The sequence below is a fragment of the Solanum lycopersicum genome, chromosome 12, assembly GCF_036512215.1.
Source record: "Solanum lycopersicum chromosome 12, SLM_r2.1".
Lineage (NCBI taxonomy): Eukaryota > Viridiplantae > Streptophyta > Magnoliopsida > Solanales > Solanaceae > Solanum > Solanum lycopersicum.
Window position 1 is genome coordinate 1,965,526 of NC_090811.1, and position 21,361 is coordinate 1,986,886.

Below are 21,361 nucleotides of genomic sequence, written 5' to 3' on the forward strand. Positions count from 1 at the left end.
AAAAAAAATTAGGCAAAAAGACGTCGAAATTTCGAATGACCAAAAATTTATGGAGTATAGTACACAAAAATCGATAAAATGAAGTTTACCTACTTTGATGCTTGTTATCCATGAAAATTGATCGTTTTGATTGTCGGGGTCAACTCACTCCATAGCTAACATCTTAATGGCTTATACAAAAAGTTTGAGCAAAAAATACGTTAAAATTCTCGATCCTTGATAATCCATTGACTATAGTACACAGAAATCGTCAAAATGGGGTTTACTTGCTTTGAAGCTTGTTTGACCTTGTAAATGGGTTGTTTTGGTCGACTAGGTCAACTGGATCTATAAATAAAGTATTAAATGGACGTCCATGAAAATTTTGAGCAAAAAAGACTTCAGAATTCTGGATCACCAAAAGATAATGGACTATAACAAACCAAAATCGGCAAATAGGGGGACTAACTGCTTCGGGGCTTTTTTGAACTTCAAAATGGGTCATTTTGGCCGTCAAGGTTAACTGGATCCATAGATAATGTCCACAAAAAATTTGGGCAAAAAGACGTCGTATTTTTGGATACCAAAAAAGATCGTGGACTATAACACGCGTAAATCTTTAAATGAGGCGTTAAAATTCCCTAGGGCTAATTTGACCTTCTAAATGATCCATTTTGGCCATCAAAGCTAACTAGTTCCATAAATATTGTCTTAATGGATGTCCATAAAAAATTTGGGCAAACAAGACGTCGAAATTCTGGATGACCAAAAATTCATGGACTATATAGTACACGAAAATCACCGAAATGTGATTTACCTTCTTCAGTGCTCTTTTGACCTTGAAAATGGATCGGTTTGGTCGTCAAGGCCAACTGTCACCAAAACTAACGTCTTAATAGAAGTCCATGAAAAATTTGAATAAAAAGATGTCGAAATTCTGTATCACTAAAAAACTATGAACTATGGCACACGAAAATCGATAAAACGGGAGTTTACGTGCTCTGGGCTGGTTTGACCTTTAAAATAAGATGTTTTGGCCTTTAGAACCAATTGACTCCATAGCTAACGTCTTAACGGATATCCACAAAACAATTGGCTGATAAAAATTTCGGAATTCTAGATCACCATAAAAAATCATAGACTATGGGTTTACCTACTTCGGGGCTCGTTTGACCTTTAAAATGGACCGTTTTGACCGTCAAGGCCAATTGGTTCCAAAAATAACATCTTAATGGATATTCACAAAAAAAATTGGCAAAAAGAACATCGAAATTATGAATCACCAAAAATCCATAGACAATATAGCACTCGAAAATCAGCAAAATAGGAGATTTGCCTGTTATGGGTTCTTTTGACCTTCAAAATGGTCATTTTGACCATCATGGCTAGGTGACTCCACAAATAACGTATTAACAGACATCCTAGGCAAAAACTACGTCAAATTTTTGAATGACCGAAAATTCATGGACTATTGTACACGAAAATCGACAAAATGAGATTTACCTGCTTCAGATCTTGTTTGACCTTGAAATGACAGTTTTAGTTGTCAGTGTCAATTGATTCCATAGCTAACACTTTAACGGAATTCCATGAGAAATTTGAGCAAAAAAGAATTTGGAATTCTGGATTACCAAAAATTCATGGAATATAACTCACGAAAATTGACAAAATTGGGGTTTACCTGCTCTGGGGCATGTTTGACCTACAAAATGGGTTGTTTTGGCCGTCAAGTTCAATTGACTCCATAACTAACTTCTTAACGGACGTCCACAAAAATTTTAGGCAAAAACTACGTCAGAATTTCGGATGACCAATAATTCATGGTACACGAAAATTGGCAAAATGGGGTTTACCCGCTTCAGAGCTTGTTTGACCTTGAAAATGACAGTTTTGATCGACAGGGCCAATTGGCTTCGTAGCTAACTTCTTAACGAACGTCCACAAAAAATTTGAGCAAAAAAGACGTTGAAATTCTGGACTATGAAAAATCCATGGACTATAACTAACGAAAATTGATAAAATTGGGGTTTACCTGCTCTGGGCACGTTTGACCTTCAAAATGAGTCGTTTTGGCCGTCAAGTTCAACTGACTCCATAGCTACCGTCTTAACGAACGTTCACAAAAATTTAAGGCAAAAACTACGTCAGAATTTCGAATGACCAATAATTCATAGACTATTGTACAGGAAAATCGACAAAATGAGGCTTACTCGCTTCAGAACTTGTTTGACCTTGAACAGGACAATTTTGGTCATCAGGGCCAATTGACTCCATAGCTAACGTTTTAACGGACATCCACAAAAAAATTGAGCAAATAAGACATCGAAATTCTAGATTACCAAAAACCCATGGACTATTGCTCACAGAAATCGACAAAATTGGGTTTGTCTGCTCTGGGCACGTTTGACCTTCAAAATGGGTCGTTTTGACCGTGAAGGTCAACTTGCTCCATAATTAACGTCTTAACGGATGTATACCAAAAAATTGGGCAAAAAGACGTCGAAATTTTTTATCACAAAAAATCCATAGACAATATAGCTCATGAAAATCAGCAAAATGTGAGATTTACCTTTTCTGAGGTTCGTTTGACCATCAAAATGGACCATTTTGGTCGTCATGGTTAAATGACTCCATAGCTAACGTCTTAACGGTGATCCACAAAAAAATTTGACAAAAACTACGTTAAAATTTTGGATAACCAAAAATTAATGGACGATTATACACGAAAATCGGAAAAAATGGGGTTTATCTTCTTTGGGCTTGTTTGACCTTAAAAATGACAGTTTTGGTCGTCATGGCCAATTGACTACATAGTTAACGTCTTAATGGATGTCCACAAAAATTTGAGCCAAAAAATGTCAAAATTTTAAATTACCAAAAATTCATGAACTATAGCTCACGAAAATCAACAAAATTGAAATTTACTTGCTTTGGGCACGTTTGACCTTAAAAATGGATCGTTTTACCGTGAAGGTCAACTGGCTCCATAACTAAAGTACAAACAATTCATGACAAATTTGAATAAAAAGACGTCAAAATTTTAGAACACGAAAAATCCAAATTGATTTACCTTTAAAATAGGATGTTTTGCCCTTTAGAACCAACTGGCTCCATAGCTAACATCTTAACGGATATTTACAAAACAATTGGTCGATAAAAATGTCAGATTTCTGCATCACCAAAAATCATCAAAATGAGGAGTTTATCGCTTTGGAACTCGTTTGACCTTTAAAATGAGTCGTTTTGATCGCCAATTGAATCCATAGCTAAAGTCTTAACGAACGTCCATAAAAAATTTGAGCAAATACGTTGAAATTCTAGATTATCCAAATTACCTCAACAAAATCGACAAAATTGAGATTTGTCTACACTTCAACACATTCGACCTTCAAAATGAGTCACTTTGGCTGCTTAGCTCAATAGATTACATAGCTAACAACTTAAAAACATACACAAAAATTTTGAACAAAAAATATATTTAAGTTCAGAAGCTACAAAAAATATCGTGAACTATATATACAACTTGAACACAAACAAATGCGTTTTCCAAATGCATTTTGTTGAGCATTACTTTTAGAGTGAAAAACTTCAATTTCTTAAATCCAACTTTACAATTTGCAATCATCAACTATCAGGCCTTCCATCTGTATTCTTCTATTGCTACATCTCCAATTCCATATTACCATTAGCTGCGTCTTCTTTAGTGAATAACAACGAAAACAACACAACAAGATGACGATTAAAGACGGTACTTTTCCAACAATCTTCTAAAGATACTAATCAAAACAATATTTTCAATATTCAACAAGAGGATCAGTTATAATGAATCATTCACCAGCTTAACATCCAAATATGGAATGCAAATCAGATGACAATAAATAAACATCATTTCCTCTTGGTTCCTCATGTGTTGACCAAATATATCCACAGATCACTGATCAGTCTAAGTTCCCACTCCTACACTATATATTACAAGTCATAAAACAGTTATGGGCATCAGTTCTCCAAGGTTGATAGCATCAATGAAAGATTCAGACGCAAATTACCCATTTACGATATATAAGATTTCATCATTAGCCCATAAAACTAACAATCAAAACTTGAATAAACACAAAAGGAAGAGGATTAATCATTTAACGATCAGAACCTGTCGGGATTCACACTTTACATCATGAAATGTATTTCAGTGGATTGACAGACTTATGAATTCTATCATCACGTCGTATTCGAATGGAACGTAAAAAAATTTAACAGGGCTCAGAACTTCTTAGAGGGTAGTGTAAGCCATCACAGACCAAAGTCTCCGACACAAGATATTTTTCATCATAGCACCAAAAAATAACCATTAAAACAAATAAAGCTTCGCAATAGGACTCAGTTTATGGGTGGTGATATATCAGAATGGTCGGCAAGGTGGTTTTAAACACCATTACGACGAACGAGACCAATAGATATAAGTCGTCACAGTCCATTAACCATTTCAATTTTTCAAAAAAACAAATCATATGCATTTAACACAAAAGAAAACAAAGAGTCATCAGATAGGAGCGAAAGACTATAAAGATTGTTTTATAATCACAAAAAAATATCATTTGAACTATGCTTTTAATCATCATCTGACCCATATATATATATATAACAAAGCAAAAACAGATTTTGAAAAGCATAAAATATAATTGGCCTCATAGAGAAGATTAGGTATTCAACATAATGAAAATTCAGTCATATGCTTGTCTATAAAAGAAATTTAATCATTGGCCACTGATAAGCAAACAAATAATCAAAAAGATCAAAACTTTATCATAGATATAACAATACCAGTATAATTGGGGATATAGCAATTTGTTCGAGGCCGTAATCAATACGAGAAAAAAGATTGAAAGGCACGGAGAATCGCTATACATATAGCCAACCTTCAATGCAAATATCTGTCATTTTTGAAGGACACCATTGCTCTGCAAATTGGCTTGTATCACAAATTTAACAGTATAGGGATAAGATATAGCAATTTGTTCGAGGCCATAATCAATACAAGAAAAAAGCTTGAAAGGCACGGAGAATTGCTATGTATATAGCCAACCTTCAATGCAAATGAGTGTCATTTTTGAGAGACACCTTTGCTCTGCTAATTGGCATACAAAGTAAAAAAAAGTTTTAAAGGGCATCAGTTCTCCAAGGTGATAACATCAAAGAATGATTCAGACGCAAATTACCCATTTACGATATAAAAATTTCATCATTTGCCCATAAGATAAAGAAATTAACAAAGCAAAAATCAGAATTAACGGAGGATTAATTAACTAATAAACGATCAGAACCTGTCGAGATTCACTTTGAACATCATAAAAATGTAATTCAGTGAATTAACATATGAATTCTATCTTCACTTCATTCAATTACTATTACTCACTACTCACTTAAAATACTGATATTGAAAACAAAAAAAAGAAGTGCTCAGAACTTCTTAGAGGGTTGTGTAAGCCATCAACGACGATAAGTCTCCGACACAAGGAATTTTTCATCACAGCACAAAAAAATGGTGAATTGAATTGAAAAATTAACAAAACAGTATGATAATGGGACTCAGTTTATGGGTGGTGATATATCAGAATGGTCGGCAAGGTGATTTAAACACCATTACGACGAACGAGACCAAATAGATAAATCGTCATTGTCCATTAACCATTTCAATTTTTCAATATACACAACAATCAATGGCTTAAAAATTAGATTTTAATACTAATATGAAGAGTCATCAGATAGGAGCGAAAGACTAAAAAGAATTTTTGTAATCATATAAATCTCATTTGAACTATGCTTCTAATCATCATATGACCCTGTTTTTTTTTTAATTATTGAGCACAAAAAGTTGAAATCTGGATAGAAAAACAAAAAAAAAAGTATGTAATTGGCCTCATAGAGAAGATTAGGTATTCAACATGATGAAAATTCAGACATATGCTTGTCTATATTTAAGAAATTTAATCATAGGCCAAAAATAAACAAAATCAAAACAGAGAAATTGAACTGTAAAATCGAAAGGGCGAAGCTTACTCTTATGGAGGAAAGTGAAAGCTGTAAAACCCTAGATCAGAAGAGTGAGTGTTTGAGCTTAATGGAGACGAAGGTGGTTTATATAGAGAAAAATGGCGGAAGCTAGGGTTTAGTGATGGGCCGCTGAGAAATCTCTAAAGTGATGGGCTTTTGTGGGCTAATATATCAATTTGTTTTGGGTACTTATTGGGCTAAAATTCAAAAGGCTTAATAGGTCGTGCGCTCGATACTCCGAATGTTTTCTAGTAAATTTTTTATTTATTTTCTTATGTTTGGTATGTATATATCAAATAAATACTATGTAAGGTGGGATGAGTGTCAGAGTGTTTTGGACTGAAGAAGAAAAGAAGAAATATGTATTGGTTAGACTTTTGGAGTCACTGGAAAAGCTTGGCTAGTTGCCGAAGGAGTCCAGTCAAAAATCCTAGATTTACCTTTTAACTTTTAAAAATACAAAAGGCGACACTTTTCTAACATTTCTTGCCTTTGCCTTTTGTCGTTATGGTGTCACCTTGCCACAAAGCTAAAAGTCGATGAAGGGTCGTCTCGCCTGTTGCCATTGGCGATGAGACGATCGCCTTTCACAACTCGGTGAAGATAAAGTATGTAATTGGTGAATGAGGAAGATACAATCCACGTAAAATTCACTTGTGAAATATATTTCCCTTTGTTTCACTAAAAAAGAAAAACATTTTTCTAAAGAATATATTTTTCAAATTTTTTTATCAAACATCGAATAATTGAATATCCTCTCTAGAAGGTAATTTTTATGTGTTCGATTTCCCCTCTTTTGCAATTAGTTTCACTGCTGTACCCGCTGCTCTAGCTAATTGTCCACCCTTTCTAAGTGTGATTTCTATGTCACACTAAAAGGGGAGATAATATTTTACACAAAAAAGGTTAATTAACATTTTCTAATATAAATCTCAATAATTAGATTTAACCCTAACCTTCGAAAAATTAGTAATCTCACTTTATTTTCTTTCACAATCAAGCTCAACTAAACCTAAGAATAATGTTTTTCAAGCTTATTCAACCAAACAAATCCAAACCAACCACATCAAGCAACGAGTCTTGAATTTTCTACAACTCAATATTTATATTTACATATTTTTAATGGGGTATTAATAACTGTGTTATCTTATTATAGAAATATTTAGCTGTACAAATATTTTGTTGTAGCACAATTCTGCCTTTCCATATACAGCATTTTACTGAGCCAGAAACAATGAGTATTATAACACATTAAATAGGAGTTAAGCAAGAGAAGAGAAACCTATTAACTTAAAATTATCAACCAACTATATTTTTTCAAACCATTGCTACTTTACCTACATTTTACACTGCAGCACAGTTGTGACCTGAATCTAACACCTCAAGTATCAAGAAAATGAAAGAAAAAAAAGACGCTTTCGTGAACAAAAAGGAAGAGGGGGGGGGGGGTTGATGACTGATGAGCATTTTATTGGATGTGGTTTCTGTTAGGTCATCTTCTATCGACTTGAATACTTCCTGGATCCAGCGTTGACAGTATCTGAGGCATCGACATGCCACCAGATACAACAATCTCTGCAAAAGAGGAGAAAAGAGCATGTCGGAAAGTGCTTCAACCATGATTGTACTATCGCTTATAGAACAACCCAATGCATAGATTTTCAAGAGAATTTGATGATGAAAAGATCTCTTACCTATTCCTTCACGGACAGACAAGTTTGGTCTAATAACATCTCTTGCATTAACGAGGAATATATCACCAATGTAAAGATGATTTGTAGGAACATACACACAACATAGCTCTTCGTCTCCGGAATAGTTCTGGATTGGATGTTAAGACAAAGTAGCACACAAGTAAATTTCAAAATAAACCGGACAAAAGATGCTATTGTACATAAATTTTTTCCAACAGCAGGGATATATGAACGTAACACTACCCATAAGGGAATCTTAGAAGTCCAGTTGATTGGATAATTGAACTTTCACCTTGTCGGTGAGGGTTCGATTCTCCCCCATTTCCCCTTTCAAAATTTAAAAATCAAATTTACCCCTTCACTTTGCAAAAAGGATCATAATTGTGCTTTCCTTATACTTACGGTGCAAAAATACTCCCTACCGTTACCAAAGTAGCTCAAACAATACTCCTCATCTATTAAAATAATCCAAAGCGGATATTCAATACCACATAATTCTGTAACCCCTTTACATTCTTTTTCTTCCACCCCCTTCACCATCACTGCCACCAATATGATCACCACCGTATTCACCTTAGAAATTTTTAACACTTCAATTTAAAGAAAGAAACGGGAAGAACATTTACTCATATGAAAGACCCATCCCAACTCTCGTCCACTTACTCACGAAGCATGCTTAAAGCCGGATATATTCAGATTTTATTTTATTCTAAGGTCATATATACAACAGCTACAAATAATGTAAGGGAATATGCTGGTATATATGAATTATAATTTAATTAGGGTAATGAATGCTGCATTTCATTATATAGAAAACAAAAATTTTGAAGGAATAAACAGTTTGACGAGGTTATTATTCATCAATCATCACCATATCAATCTTGGAGAACGGGCTTGAGTTGAGTAATATCACCACTGAATCATTTTGGTAGTATTTATTTTGCAGCATGAAGGCCTTCAGCGAAATGTTGTTCGCCTTTTTTAACCTGCACAATCACTTGATGACCCGGTCGAGAATGGGAACAGAGAGTAGCTCACTCCCGTAAGTGTATTTGAAGTTGGATAAAATTGTAATAATGTATAAATTACTTTAGCCTCACGAAATATTTCGCATATGTTATTGTACAAGTCTTACATGGAGCTTGTTTTGTAGAAAATATATTATTAGGGTTTATGCATAGTTGCAATTATATCCAACTTCAAATACACTTGCAAAGGGTAGAAAAGACTAACAACATTTCGCTGAAGGTCTTCATGCTTTTAATATAACATACAATAGTGAGAGTAATAAGGGTTAGTGTAACTACATTTCAAATCATTGATTTCTCAAGATACCTATATTTTTCACTTTCTTGTAGTTCCTTCTTTGTTTTCAATTTATGTATTATTGTTGAAAGTCTTATTTCAGGATATAGCTGTAATATGAATAAACTGTTCACTCAAGTTTTCCAGCTACTTGATAATCCACATGATCCAAAAATTAATATGTATAAATCAATTGTGGGGGAAGGGATAAAAAGGGTAGGACCGGTGAGGTGGCATGCCACGTGGTGTCCATTTCACCAAAATGTTAAGTGTCATGTGGAATTGAATGTCCAGCTTGGACATTTCTAAGGGAGAAGGGGCATATTGAGCTACTTGGATAACGGTAGGGGCATTTTTGCACTGAAAATGTAACGGAGGGAAAGTATGATCCTTTTCGCATAGTAATGGAGCAAATCTGACCATTTTCTCAAAAACAATTGATACACGTGTCACATGCCCACCATGTAATAAAAAAATTTCAAAATGGTCTAGGAAAAGCTGAGAGTTGAATACTTATTATTGAAGAACACAAAAAACGCATGTAAATTGGCATACCTGCAGGACGACAGATGAGGTAATGAACCCAAAGGCATATTCACCAATTCGAGGATGCCTTATTATGGCAACCTCCTTGAAAGCTTGTGTGTTCTGATCTGCAATAGGAGGTTATGTATCAATTATCACTCTCCAACTAAAAGCTATTTCGTGAAAATATGTATGAAACTGAAAATCCATAAGGCATACCTGGAGATATGGCAGAACTAATTTGCTTTGAAGCATTATATATATGCCGAACAAATGGCATTCTTTTGATGAACCATTCCCCAAGACCCAAAACGGAAGTCCCCAACCATGATGACATGAACACCCCGACCAAAAAAATGAAAGTGATTGAAGTCATAAATCCAAGACCTGATCAGAACAACCATAGAAAGCGAGGTCATCTCCAAAGAAGGGTATCACCAACATGAACTGCTAATATATCACAAGAAAAAAGACTTAACCTAATATGACTGACATTTAAATAAAACGATATGCTAATTCATCTGGAATGCTTTCTTCTTTAACATGACAGTGAATTTTATGTCAAAAGAGAGATAAAGGCCATTACTTAAAGAGACCATGAAATGAGTCAGAGCCATTAGTAACATAGGAATAAAGTTGGTTGTTTTTCATGGAGAAGGGGCAAATGCTTACCAAAAACGTCAATTCCAAGTTGAGCATAGATTGGAGAGAAAAAGCCATCCACAAAATGAATAAACCACCATGTTATGTAGAAGGTGACTGCTATAGGAAATAGGATGACACTGCAAAAGGATGTGAGTGAGTAACAACTAGAAAAGTAAGTACCGGGTAAGTGAGAACGTGCTTCTTAATAACAGCTGACACTGAAGACAAAGTCCAATGTTTATAAGCATATCCTTCTACTATTTTCCCATGACACTTGCAAGCAGCAGAGCGGACTGGTTTAGACGTTTAGTTGCTCCCTATTCAAGTTTATTTTGACAACTTTCATCTCATGGACTCTTACTCAGTATAAGCTCAACAGCCTAATCCATGAAAGAAGAACACTATTTTTGTGATAGGTGTGTTACCTAAAGGACTTTTACTATCTTCCTGTAATCATATTTGCCAACAAAAGCGGTTATGATGAGTTAAATGGGGTAGTATGGTCAATGAGGATTCATATAATCAACCTCAACTTCTTTGAAACTGAGGCATGGTAGTAGTTGTTGTTTATTACATGGTAGGAACAGTGGCTACAAGCCTTATCTCTAGTTTGTTTTAACAGCTGATCAAAGTCCTAACAACAACTCTGATGCTTTTTGCTGTTCCAAGATTAATTGTCTAAGTTCCGTTAGCTGAAAAGTGCTTCTATTTTAGTCTTCTGAAACAGAAGCTAAAAGTGGGTATTGAAGTCATCAAGGGATCTTGGAAGGTGCAAACACTTAACCTTGTAACAGAAGCTAGAAAGTGGGTAGTAGAAGCTTGGAACGGTTCCTCTGTAGGGCTAGGGCATGACCCCTTGCTAAACTAGTTCTTGAAAATCATTCTTGTGGCGCTTTGCTGTTTCTTTCTAAACTTTAATTTTCTAAATGCAGGGAACCAAAAAAAGAGATACAACCTATGTCTAGATCAAAGGGAAGATTGAAGAGAACCATTTTTACCATCCAGTCATGAATTTCTTAGAAGCCCAGCTCCTAACAACTTTAGAGAAAGTCTGCAGTTGCAAAAAAGAAAAAAAAACATACAGCTTTTGTCAGATAATGAAAAGAGAATTCAAGTTTAAAACATGAAATTAGAAGTCAAGGAACAGTACAATGATAGTCACTGTGACCAGTCCACTAATTAATCTTAAGATATGAATAGGAAGTAAACAAAGTTAAGCTATTACACCAGGTCCAGTCACTACAAAATTAAGCTTAAGATAACAATAGCAAGTAAACTAAGTTAAAAACTATGACAACAGACTTTGGCACAATTATCAAATTTAGACTAGTGATGCAAAAGAAGGAAAGAGAGGCAGCGCAAAGAGTGGAAGAAATAAGATGAGAAGTCGAGAAGAAGAGAGAGATAGTAAATGTCAAAAAGCAAAGATGAATAAAAGAGACAAATAAGCCAACTAAATCCCAACATCACATAAAACATTACTATGGAAGCTAAATGTGGTACGATTTTTACAATTATGTGCAGTGCAGCACTGCAGGTAATTTTTTAATAGTTAATCAACTTATCAAGTATGGTGCATGTGAAAAGTTATATACGGGGTTTGATATTAATTTAACACAATACATTTTCCAGGAAAAATTGATGGGATTCCTTTAAGTTTTTGTTATATTAACTAGTTAAAAATATCTCAACAAAATTGTTTTACCGTAATTGATGCAGGCAATCTATATCTTTTAAGGGTGCGGTATATCTTTTAATATAACTCAAGGTACAGTAGTATATTTCTTGCTATAGTTTTCTATATTTTACTCAATACTGATTACTTTCTCCATCATTATGTAATCATTATTTTCACTGTTGTTCCTCACTGCTGATACAGATCACCAAACATCACTCCCATGCTCCACCTAGCTGTTACTATTAGATGCTACTTACTGTGATACTCATCCAAATATTATGACACAACAAATTAAGCCTAAATTGATCACTCTAACACCCATTCCAATGCGATCTAGCAGAGGGACAGACAGGAATATCATCAGATGTAGAAATGAAGCATGCCATAGATGTTACACCATGCAATGAAGACCAAAACACAAATGCCGCATCCACCAGATCTCAAACACATGAAACTGAGTGTAGGACATCGAATAATATATTGTATACATTATTTTTTACTTTTGATCAACAAAGTATATTGTAGATTTGTACACAAAACCTAGTCTGATACAACAACATACCAGTGTAGTCTCACAAGGTGGGTATAGGGAAGGTGGGGTTTACGTGGACCTTACCCCTACCTTTTGGGGTAGAGAGGTCGTTTCCAGGTAGACGTGGACCTTATCCAACATAAAATCACATACATAAACGTACACACATCAATTGATACACCCCCTATGTAACAGGGTCATGTCATCAAGTAAAGCACACATTGGTAGTCAAAAAAGCATTGAACATAATTGAAAAGGTCTCTAACACCCAACAGAAAATAATATGCAAAGATTTTAGAGACTATCAGCTTCGTATATGTAAGAAGTCAACACATGGCACCAAATCGAAGTGGAGAATACGTACTTTAATAATTTAATATACTACAAATGTATGACCTTTTTCATATTTAATCATAAAGAGGTAGTAAAAGAAAGACTGAAGGTTGTAGCCCACCTGAGTTTTTTCTTACCATAAAAACTCAAACTTCTGAACTTAGTATTTAGTTTCCTCTCATTCCACAAAATAAATTATATGTGGCAGGAAATAGTAAATAATCACACTGAAAAATTAACATCAAACAAGGATTCAAACAAAAATTTCCGCAGTCTCTATGATCAAATTTCTGTAGATTCTGTAGCAGTAACACATTTCAACTAACCTCTTCTAAGATCATAAGTAATAAACTTGCCCCAGACCAGGACCCAAGGGTGTTGACTAGTGATCAATGACGGGAATTGAGAACCATCACTTTTCAGGTTCAAAATTCAGCAGAGACAAAAAAAACATTATATGATTTCCCCTTATTTGTCCTAGACTCAGAGGACAGAGTGAAGCTAGCCCGGACACGGATCATCAAAAAATAAAAAAAAGTACACCAGACCCTAGTTGTGTGATTATGCTGAGTATCTTGTTGTTGTTGCTTAAATAAAGTACAAAATCAACAAAATTGCTTCATTTTCCAGCATTCCCCCTTTCCATAACTTTGCTCTCTTAATAAGTAAACAACCAACATGACAATAAACTATGCTCATAGCAAATATCTAGAGTATTTCTTTCCTTCTATAAATACTTCAACATAATCCATTCTTAAACAGCAACTCTTAACTCCTAAAATTCACACAATGAAAACAACAAAAATCACTTCTACACATAACAAATCCAGCAGAAACAGCTAACCTAAACAAATCAGATCACCAAATCCCTCTAAAACCTTAACATAATTCCCCCAAATAACAAATGAACAAACATATTTACTAAATGCATCGAACTTTTCCCCTAGAATTCAAAAAAAATACGAAATTAACCTCGCGTCCGGAGTGATGGTGAGAAGAGGAGGATGATGATGAAGAAGAAGGCTTGTCGCCGGCTCCATCGTCGCCGGCGCCGGTGTTAGCCACCGGAATTAGAAGTTCACGATCTCTGTTAGAATTTGCCATTATCCTCTAATTTCTCATCTCCAAATTTACTTATAAATTCTTTTTTCTTTTTTTCTGTGAATTTTTTTACAGATTTTTAGAACTGTAACAGTTCTTCAAATCTATAATAATTTTATTTTATATATATACTAATTTATAATAATTATTATTATTATATATTGCTTGGTGATAGAGGAAATGTTGGGTAGTGGGTACAAAAAAAGGTATTTGTGAAAAAAGTTATTAATTTATTAGTAATTATTTTATTAATTACATAAATTAATGGATTATTTATTAGTAAATAATGTTGATGATATATTTTGTTTGACTTGGGCTGGGCCAAGTTGTATTTTTGTCATGTTGAAGAGTGATGAGCTGGCTCCAATCATATTACGCCAACTCATCGGATCGTGTAATCGTATCTGGATTTTACGGGTGACTCGAAAATTATATTTACGTTGAATCATACTTGAAACACTTATCTATCCTCATGATAAAGAGACTGAATTCAAATCTTTGAATAATAAACATTTCAAGATTAAACGTTAATTAGTATATTAGACTATTCAGAAATAATGATCAAAATATATCAAATTATTATTCAAGAGTTTTCGTCTCAATTATAAACTATTTTCTTTTTTTTACGTGAACTATCATAATTTATATATTAAATACACATAATTGAGTAGATAGTAATGGTCCATATTAGATATAGGGATAACTAATAGTTGGCATAGTCAACTTAAAAATGAAATAACTTATAATTAGGATATTCAAAAGTCACGAAAAAAATAATGATTTTTAAATTTATTTTTATCACTAATTCAATTATCGATGTACGAGAGAGCCCTAATAGCTTTACAAATAATGTTGTATTATTATGTCTTCTAAAACATAGTTATAATAACTCACCAATAACTACGAAAATAAGATAATAATCTATCATAAACATATTTATAATGCATATATAGTGGGGATTTTATATTCGTAAGATTAATTCTCTTAAAATATATATTTTTAATATAGATATTTAGTATATATTCAAATTTCATTAATTGAACTAATTGAATTTTGCACAATAACATTTATTAAAAACTCAAATTCGAGATTTGCTGATCAATTTCAAATATCGATTACAAATAAATCAAGTGTCCAAGTTTTAATAGTCAAAGTTAGTAAGTATTTTCTTTATATATAAAACTATGATAACATTTTTTTATTCGAGTTACAAGAATGATTAAGGCATAAAATAATTATTTGATTAATTAACTTCAAAATATATTTTTGATTAATAAAAATAAAAAAATTGTTTGATTCTTGTCATCAATTCAATTGAACAGAACCTATTATATAATTATTGCCCAATAATATAATTTCAATCAATTGTCATTTGCCACTAAATATGATAATAATTTTTCTTTATACGGCGTTTGGTCCAAATAAAATTACACGTCACTCTCAAATAAGTTAAGTTATCGATAATAATTGAATCACGACTTTCACTAATGATAAAATTATAAAAAAAAAATACACGATGAAGGCTATTTGTATTCAACGTTTCCTACATATGTATAAAAATACGTTTGTTGTTGTATAAATAATATAATTTTCCAATGAATCCGTTCGTGTCATCCTAGATTCGCCCCTGCATGTTCTATTCCAATATTATAAAAAATAAAATAATAAAATAAGAATAACATAAAAAATAAAAATAAAAATGGACTTCATTATATTTCTCTGTCAACAATAAATGTACAACAATATTATTATAGCCATTCAGCTTTGTGTTATTCTGTAATTCTAAAAATACAGTTTCTTCAATACTCTGTAAGTATAAGAGTATTTATATCTACACATTATGTATGTCAACATGAATATATTCAGAGGCAAAGTTACAATATACGTTGCGGATTCAGTAGAACTCAATAGCTTCGGCTCAAATCCACTAAATATGATCAAATGGATTGTGGCTTCTGTGACAAGTGAAGAGTCATCGTACCTATAAACTTCAAATCCTGGATCTGCTTAGCTTTGAAGATTCGAAGTAACTATAGTGTGAGCTCAGTAAGTGCATCGTCGATAATTCCATTCACAACATGCTTCTCAATGTCAGTCACTATTTGTTCAACTTCATCCAGAGTAAATGCATTTCTCCAACCAAGATCCCATGTTGTACTAATCACTCCGTTGCACGATAAATCTCTTTCGTGTAAGGCATAAAGAGTATCTACTGAAAGGATATTGGCATCAACCTTAGTGTGACTTCTCAAGACTTCAATCGCATCACAAATTTCATTCAACAGCTTGTCAAAGGAAATGGAGACTCTTGACATGTTAACGGGACTTTTTGATATTGTCAGGGCGCTCTGAGACCTTTTGTTTTCTAACAATTCGTTTGCACAATCTAGTACGAGTGTGCTGTTAGGCATTTCATTCTCCACACTTACTGTCTTCCAAACTGTTGGTTCCCATGCATCAGTGTCGAAAAGCTCCTCTGCCCGACTGAGGAATGATTCGTTACTCAACAGTATGTGTCGTGTAGTGGCTCTAGATTTGAGAAATTCCTTCTCAGTTGAATCTTGACGGATTTGATACCTAGTGTGCTCCATTAGTGGGATATTATGGTCACACTGGATTAATGTCATGGTAGATTCAGTCGCGGAACATTCACCATTCTTAAGATTATCTGCAATAGAAGTAGTAAATATCATGTGTAAGTATTAGTACCATGCGTAGAGATTAATCTACTTTAATCAATCACTAGAAATATACAGAATGTTTTTTCTTATACTTGTAAGGATACAAGGGTCTATTTGGTTCGAGAGACATCTGGAAATAGCAATTTTCATGTGTAACGACCTTTTACATCATTTATTTATCGCTGTACTCTGAAGGTAGATGTACATAAATTCAGAAAGTGGCTACTGTTGAACATGCTTTACTTAACAGGTACGATAATAACGAGTTTTGTTGTCCATCTTCAAAATGTTTGAAGTTATTAGAGCATAGAAGTTTAAGCTCGGTATAGTTCAGTTGCTACTGCAGGTTGCCTGACCTGGCTTTTCTAAGAGACAGGCTAACTGAATTACATCTCATATAAGTTATCTCGTGTATAGGAACAACAAACAGAATACAGGAAAATCATTTGTCTGAAGACTGATTCCCTGTATCTTATATCTCATATAGAAAGAAAATGATCAAAACAACATAAGTCACTTGTTTGACTAGCATCGACTCTCTTCTAGTCTCTCAAGAGATTATTCAACGTTTCCTCATGGAAACCGCGTCTAGAAAAACAGACTTTAGTCTTTAACAAATATTCATAAACAAGGTCTAGTGAATTTATCTAACATCCAAGCAAGTTTCATGCTTTTGCTAGGAACAGTTATTTACGAGCCTATGTACAATATATATTTGCGAAAAGGTTGCCTAAATACTATGTTGCTCAAACTCTTCAAAAATGTCATAAGGTGCATGTCGGATCCTTCAAAAGCAGTGCATATTTGAAGGATTTGACACGGGCTTGTCAACATTATTAGAGAGTCCGAGCAACATAGGCCTAAAGTGTCCAGATAACGCAAAATTAATATTGATTACTTAGCTTGTACACAATGCCAAACATAATGAAACAAGTGCTTACCAGTGACTACACTCTTGGAGATTTCCGCCACTTCCTCACAAGGCGGCTCTTCTGAGGACGTAAGGTTTGTTACGGTTATATCACTGTCTTGTTCACAGTTGTGCTCCATATTCTCAACCTGCATCAACATATTCCATTATGATTATAATCTTATACGAAGAATAATAATGTTAGTAATAAACATTAGTTTTTAATAGAAAAGTTAGCCAAGACTTCAAAATAGAAGGCATAAATGTGCACTTACAACAGGGACAATAGAGGAACTCTTGACTGACTTGTCAGTTTTGACATTCTTCTTCCTATTTCTGGAGTTTTGAGATACAACGGCTGTGATGCGCTTTGAGTCAGCGCTACGTTGGGATGCAACAAGTTTTTCTGGTACATTCGACTTTTTCTCAGGTTTCGTCACTTTTGCAGTGGTCCTCTTACTTTGATCTTGCACTTTAGTAGTGTTATTGGGACTAACATTTTTCATTTCTCCAGATCTCTTTGCACCAGGAGCTCGTTGAGTTCTCTCAACCCTTTTATCTATCACTTCTTTCTTTGGTTGCTTAGTCCTTCCAGGAGACGATGCTCTATTTTTTGTCAAAGAAAGTGTTTCTTCATTATGGTCCTTGGATCCTTTTTCGGGGATACAGCTACTCTTCTGAATGTTTCGTGTATGCATTTTCCGATGGACAGTGAAATTCACAGGTGCACTCTCTTCCTTTAAGTTCCGTTTACCAAATGAATTTTTAGTGTCCAGGGGATTTTCATCACGGATGGAGGTCGAAAACCTTTCTGCCTGCACTTCAGGAGCGTAAACAGGCCTCATGATCACAATAGGAGGAGCATCAGCAGCAGAACTCTTCAATTGATGAGAGATCACATTATTAGACTTGCATCTCAAAAGGCCTTTGAATTGCATGGTTTCAATTATTCCGTCTAGTGTTCTCCGTTTTGGATCCGCCTTCTGGTTGATGACGGACAGCTTCTTTGCCTTTGGCAAGTCTATTTCGAATATAGGCCTTGTTGGCTTGAAAATCATGTCCTTCTCTAATTGTTTTTGATGCAGAGGTGTTGAAGGAATCTCCTCAAGTCCCATTAGCCTTGCAATCAAATTTGGTACTTTTGGTTTCTCCTTGTCTCGAGAACAATCAAAGGAAGCAAATTGGCTTGAGCTAGTGGACGGCAACTCGGGTGACATAACCAGTTTTCTAGCATCAGCAACACAAGCCTTTTCCATCGATGTCTCACTCAAGCTAGTGAAGCTAGTAGAGGGAAAATCTTGATACAAGTCTATTTTTCTTCTACCAGAACGAGCCTTTTCTGAAGCACAACATGGTGGCAACAGATTTTGTCTAGCAAGGCTATCTCTTATTACTTCCCTTAGCTCATCATAACAATCGCGAGAACGATCAACAGAAAGACTACTCTTTCCAAACTCATCCTTGTTATTATTATACCTGTGATCTGCAACAAGACGTTCGGATTTAGTCTTGCCAACGCCAGTCGCATCAGATTCTCTTTTCCTCAACCCTGTCACATATTCAGAAGCTTCTTGCAATTTCCCCAACATCACTAAAGACTCTTGTAAATCAAAAGCTCCTTTCAACAAGTCTCTTGCAAAATCCTTAGATACCTTATGATCTTCGATATTTTGAAGGTCGATCTTGGATTTTTTAATCGTCTTACCTTCAATAACACCTTTGGGATCATCACAAGTGACAAATGATCTGTACATAACTGATCTCAGACTATCTTGAGGAATATTCTACGACATAAAATTTCAAGCAGAACTAGTCAACATAACGACTTAAAATCCGAAAAAAAATAAACAGAATGAACTTTAAGGATTTGCCAAATGTAACTCACATTAACAAGTATATGCCTTGAAGAATTTTTCAAAGATTGACAAATGGAACTTCTTTTTCAGGTTTGAGTCACTGAAAACAGAACAAAATATAAAGAATTAGTTGCTGTCTATGAAGACAAATATAAACTTCTCAAATATTGAATAGCACTCATCTCCTCTGAAATATTCAAATTAGAACTTTGGGTATATTCATTTCTATACTCTTCCTTAATCTTTAAGAATATTTGATGAATGAGATAAAAAGGGAGACAAGTCAATGGGATAGACACAAATGTGATCGATGTAAACACGTGGATCCAGCAACAACATATGCAGTAAAATCCCATAAAATGGAGTCTGGGGAGTGTAGAGTGTACGCAGACCTTACCCCTACCTCATGGAGATAGAGAGAGGTTGTTTCCGAAAGACCCTGAACTCAAGTGCATAAGCATATGGATCCAAACAACAAATTTACATCTCAAATGAGAAATCTACAAGTCACTAAAAACACTATAAAGCAACTTAAAGACTACATTTTTATCTTGATTTGTTCATGTATAAGCTGATCCTTTGATCAAAGAAATGAATGGAAAAGGACCAAACATTTGTACACAAATACACCCAAATGAAATCTTTGAAAAATAAAAGATCCAAAACTGATAACTTTACACACACATACACATATCTAACACTGTAAAGCAACTTAAAGACTCCATTTTTATCCCAATCTGTTCATGTATAATCTGATTCTTATACAAAACACAAATGAATGAAAAAGAAATACATATCTGTAATCAACTGCACCCAAATGAAAATCTTGGGGGGGAGGGGTCCCAATTGATTAACTTATACCATACATATTTAACACTGTAAAACAGCTAAAAGACTCCATTTTTATCCAAAATGTGTTCATGTATAAGTTTATCCTTTGATTAAATTCCACACATACACACAGAAGCAGCCTAAAGACTCCATTTTTATCTCAATATGGAATGTGTATAAGTTAATCCTTTGATAAAAAAAACTGATTTTTTTTTTACCTCCAGCCTCTCTACAAAATGATAAATGAATGAAAAAGTATCAAAATCAATAATCAAATGCACCCAAATGAAAATCTTGATCAATAAAAGAGACTCAAGTCATAAAATTTACACACACAGACACACACACAAAGCAGCTTAAAGACTCCATTTTTATCACAATGTGTCATGTGTATAACCTGATCCACCATCAAAAAAAGTGATTTTCTTACCTCCAACCTCTCTAGAACTAAAAATGAACAATCTTTATATGTAGTTATAAGCACCCAAATAAAAATCTTGAAAAAAAAAGAAGATCCCAAGTGATAAATTTAGACACATATATAATTAACACTGTTTTTTTCTTGAATTCTCACCTTCATTGGCCTTTACACTTGTGTCAGCAAAAGAGTGAACAAAACCCCAGATCCCACAACTATAATAACTAGTAAAAATCTTGACTTTATTTTTTGTTTTTGTTTTTTTTTTCAGTCTACACTCTCTCTCTCTCTATCCCAATTATTGTTTAAATGATGATGACTATGTTCATGTATATTCAAGAACTTGGACTTTAGGGAATTTTCTATTTTTTTTCAACTTTATTGTGCTAATTTATAATAATATTAAATGTGAATGTTGGGTGGTTGTTGAGTATGATGCTTTGTCCCATGTGAGTTTGAAGTGTACCTAAGACTAATTGGATGTGGCCCAAATAAATAAATAAATGGTTTAATTGAAAAAAAATGGTTTGGGAATATTTTGTTATGAGAGGAATTAAGGTGGTTTTTTTTTAAAAAAAAGCAATAATTTATGCAAAAATAATTACATGTGTACTTTCCTAAAATGATTTTATTACATTGATAAATGGAATAAATCTCACATGGGTAAAGATATGAGAATCGTTAATTATTTAAGGTTTAAGTAATTTAGATTTAAAACTTAATTTTAATGGTATTAGAGTTGAGTCTGACTTGATATGGACTCACAAGATATAGTTATAAAGGTAAATATATGGTTGGAGTCCTGACTTTTTTCAATCGAAATGC

General features: G+C 33.9%; 2 protein-coding genes, 1 long non-coding RNA gene and 12 other non-coding genes across 15 annotated transcripts; all 15 read right to left on the reverse strand.

Annotated features, from left to right (window-relative positions):
* Positions 1-3,344: 3,344 nt before the first annotated feature.
* LOC101250573 (uncharacterized) lies at positions 3,345-6,087 on the reverse strand. The gene is made up of 2 exons (NR_136694.1): positions 6,034-6,087; positions 3,345-3,677 (listed from the first exon to the last, which is right to left on the reverse strand). It is a non-coding gene; the product is annotated as an uncharacterized lncRNA (long non-coding RNA).
* On the reverse strand, positions 3,968-4,062 carry LOC112940576 (small nucleolar RNA Z101). Its single transcript, XR_003244914.1, has one exon. It is a non-coding gene; the product is annotated as a small nucleolar RNA Z101 (small nucleolar RNA).
* Positions 4,116-4,203, reverse strand: LOC112940589 (small nucleolar RNA snoR14). Its single transcript, XR_003244928.1, has one exon. It is a non-coding gene; the product is annotated as a small nucleolar RNA snoR14 (small nucleolar RNA).
* On the reverse strand, positions 4,233-4,311 carry LOC112940581 (small nucleolar RNA U61). Its single transcript, XR_003244919.1, has one exon. It is a non-coding gene; the product is annotated as a small nucleolar RNA U61 (small nucleolar RNA).
* LOC112940570 (small nucleolar RNA Z43) lies at positions 4,350-4,449 on the reverse strand. Its single transcript, XR_003244907.1, has one exon. It is a non-coding gene; the product is annotated as a small nucleolar RNA Z43 (small nucleolar RNA).
* LOC112940567 (small nucleolar RNA snR60/Z15/Z230/Z193/J17) lies at positions 4,509-4,604 on the reverse strand. The gene has a single exon (XR_003244904.1). It is a non-coding gene; the product is annotated as a small nucleolar RNA snR60/Z15/Z230/Z193/J17 (small nucleolar RNA).
* LOC112940565 (small nucleolar RNA snoR86) lies at positions 4,811-4,935 on the reverse strand. The gene has a single exon (XR_003244902.1). It is a non-coding gene; the product is annotated as a small nucleolar RNA snoR86 (small nucleolar RNA).
* Positions 4,978-5,102, reverse strand: LOC112940563 (small nucleolar RNA snoR86). Its single transcript, XR_003244901.1, has one exon. It is a non-coding gene; the product is annotated as a small nucleolar RNA snoR86 (small nucleolar RNA).
* Positions 5,136-5,228, reverse strand: LOC112940575 (small nucleolar RNA Z101). The gene has a single exon (XR_003244913.1). It is a non-coding gene; the product is annotated as a small nucleolar RNA Z101 (small nucleolar RNA).
* Positions 5,287-5,371, reverse strand: LOC112940541 (small nucleolar RNA snoR14). The gene has a single exon (XR_003244874.1). It is a non-coding gene; the product is annotated as a small nucleolar RNA snoR14 (small nucleolar RNA).
* On the reverse strand, positions 5,430-5,509 carry LOC112940580 (small nucleolar RNA U61). The gene has a single exon (XR_003244918.1). It is a non-coding gene; the product is annotated as a small nucleolar RNA U61 (small nucleolar RNA).
* LOC112940569 (small nucleolar RNA Z43) lies at positions 5,559-5,656 on the reverse strand. Its single transcript, XR_003244906.1, has one exon. It is a non-coding gene; the product is annotated as a small nucleolar RNA Z43 (small nucleolar RNA).
* On the reverse strand, positions 5,727-5,819 carry LOC112940568 (small nucleolar RNA snR60/Z15/Z230/Z193/J17). Its single transcript, XR_003244905.1, has one exon. It is a non-coding gene; the product is annotated as a small nucleolar RNA snR60/Z15/Z230/Z193/J17 (small nucleolar RNA).
* Positions 6,088-7,204: 1,117 nt separating the features above from the next.
* LOC101251065 (protein CONTINUOUS VASCULAR RING 1) lies at positions 7,205-14,087 on the reverse strand. The gene is made up of 7 exons (XM_004251562.5): positions 13,712-14,087; positions 11,195-11,247; positions 10,224-10,333; positions 9,771-9,938; positions 9,582-9,679; positions 7,722-7,848; positions 7,205-7,602 (listed from the first exon to the last, which is right to left on the reverse strand). Exons 1-7 carry the CDS (start codon positions 13,841-13,843, stop codon positions 7,520-7,522), a joined length of 771 nt encoding a protein of 256 aa, XP_004251610.1. The 5' UTR covers positions 13,844-14,087; the 3' UTR covers positions 7,205-7,519.
* Positions 14,088-15,528: 1,441 nt separating this feature from the next.
* Positions 15,529-20,900, reverse strand: TRM30/34B (TONNEAU1 recruiting motif 30/34b). Its single transcript, XM_004251563.5, has 5 exons — positions 20,693-20,900; positions 19,317-19,387; positions 17,707-19,215; positions 17,463-17,580; positions 15,529-16,508 (listed from the first exon to the last, which is right to left on the reverse strand). The coding sequence occupies exons 3-5, from the start codon at positions 19,183-19,185 to the stop codon at positions 15,871-15,873; spliced, it is 2,235 nt and encodes a 744-aa protein (XP_004251611.1). The 5' UTR covers positions 19,186-19,215; positions 19,317-19,387; positions 20,693-20,900; the 3' UTR covers positions 15,529-15,870.
* Positions 20,901-21,361: the final 461 nt, after the last annotated feature.

Excerpts from the sequence above, each read along its gene's own strand:
- LOC101251065 (XM_004251562.5), bottom strand. The coding sequence starts at position 13,843 with ATGGCAAATTCTAACAGAGATCGTGAACTTCTAATTCCGGTGGCTAAC. Across the intron at positions 11,248-13,711 it reads ACCATCACTCCGGACGCGAG|ACTTTCTCTAAAGTTGTTAG; the intron begins GTTAATTTCGTA and ends TTGCAACTGCAG. Across the intron at positions 7,849-9,581 it reads CCTCATCTGTCGTCCTGCAG|AACTATTCCGGAGACGAAGA; the intron begins GTATGCCAATTT and ends CATCCAATCCAG.
- TRM30/34B (XM_004251563.5), bottom strand. The coding sequence starts at position 19,185 with ATGTACAGATCATTTGTCACTTGTGATGATCCCAAAGGTGTTATTGAA. Across the intron at positions 17,581-17,706 it reads GTTCCTCTATTGTCCCTGTT|GTTGAGAATATGGAGCACAA; the intron begins GTAAGTGCACAT and ends ATGTTGATGCAG. Across the intron at positions 16,509-17,462 it reads CTCCAAGAGTGTAGTCACTG|ATAATCTTAAGAATGGTGAA; the intron begins GTAAGCACTTGT and ends CTTCTATTGCAG.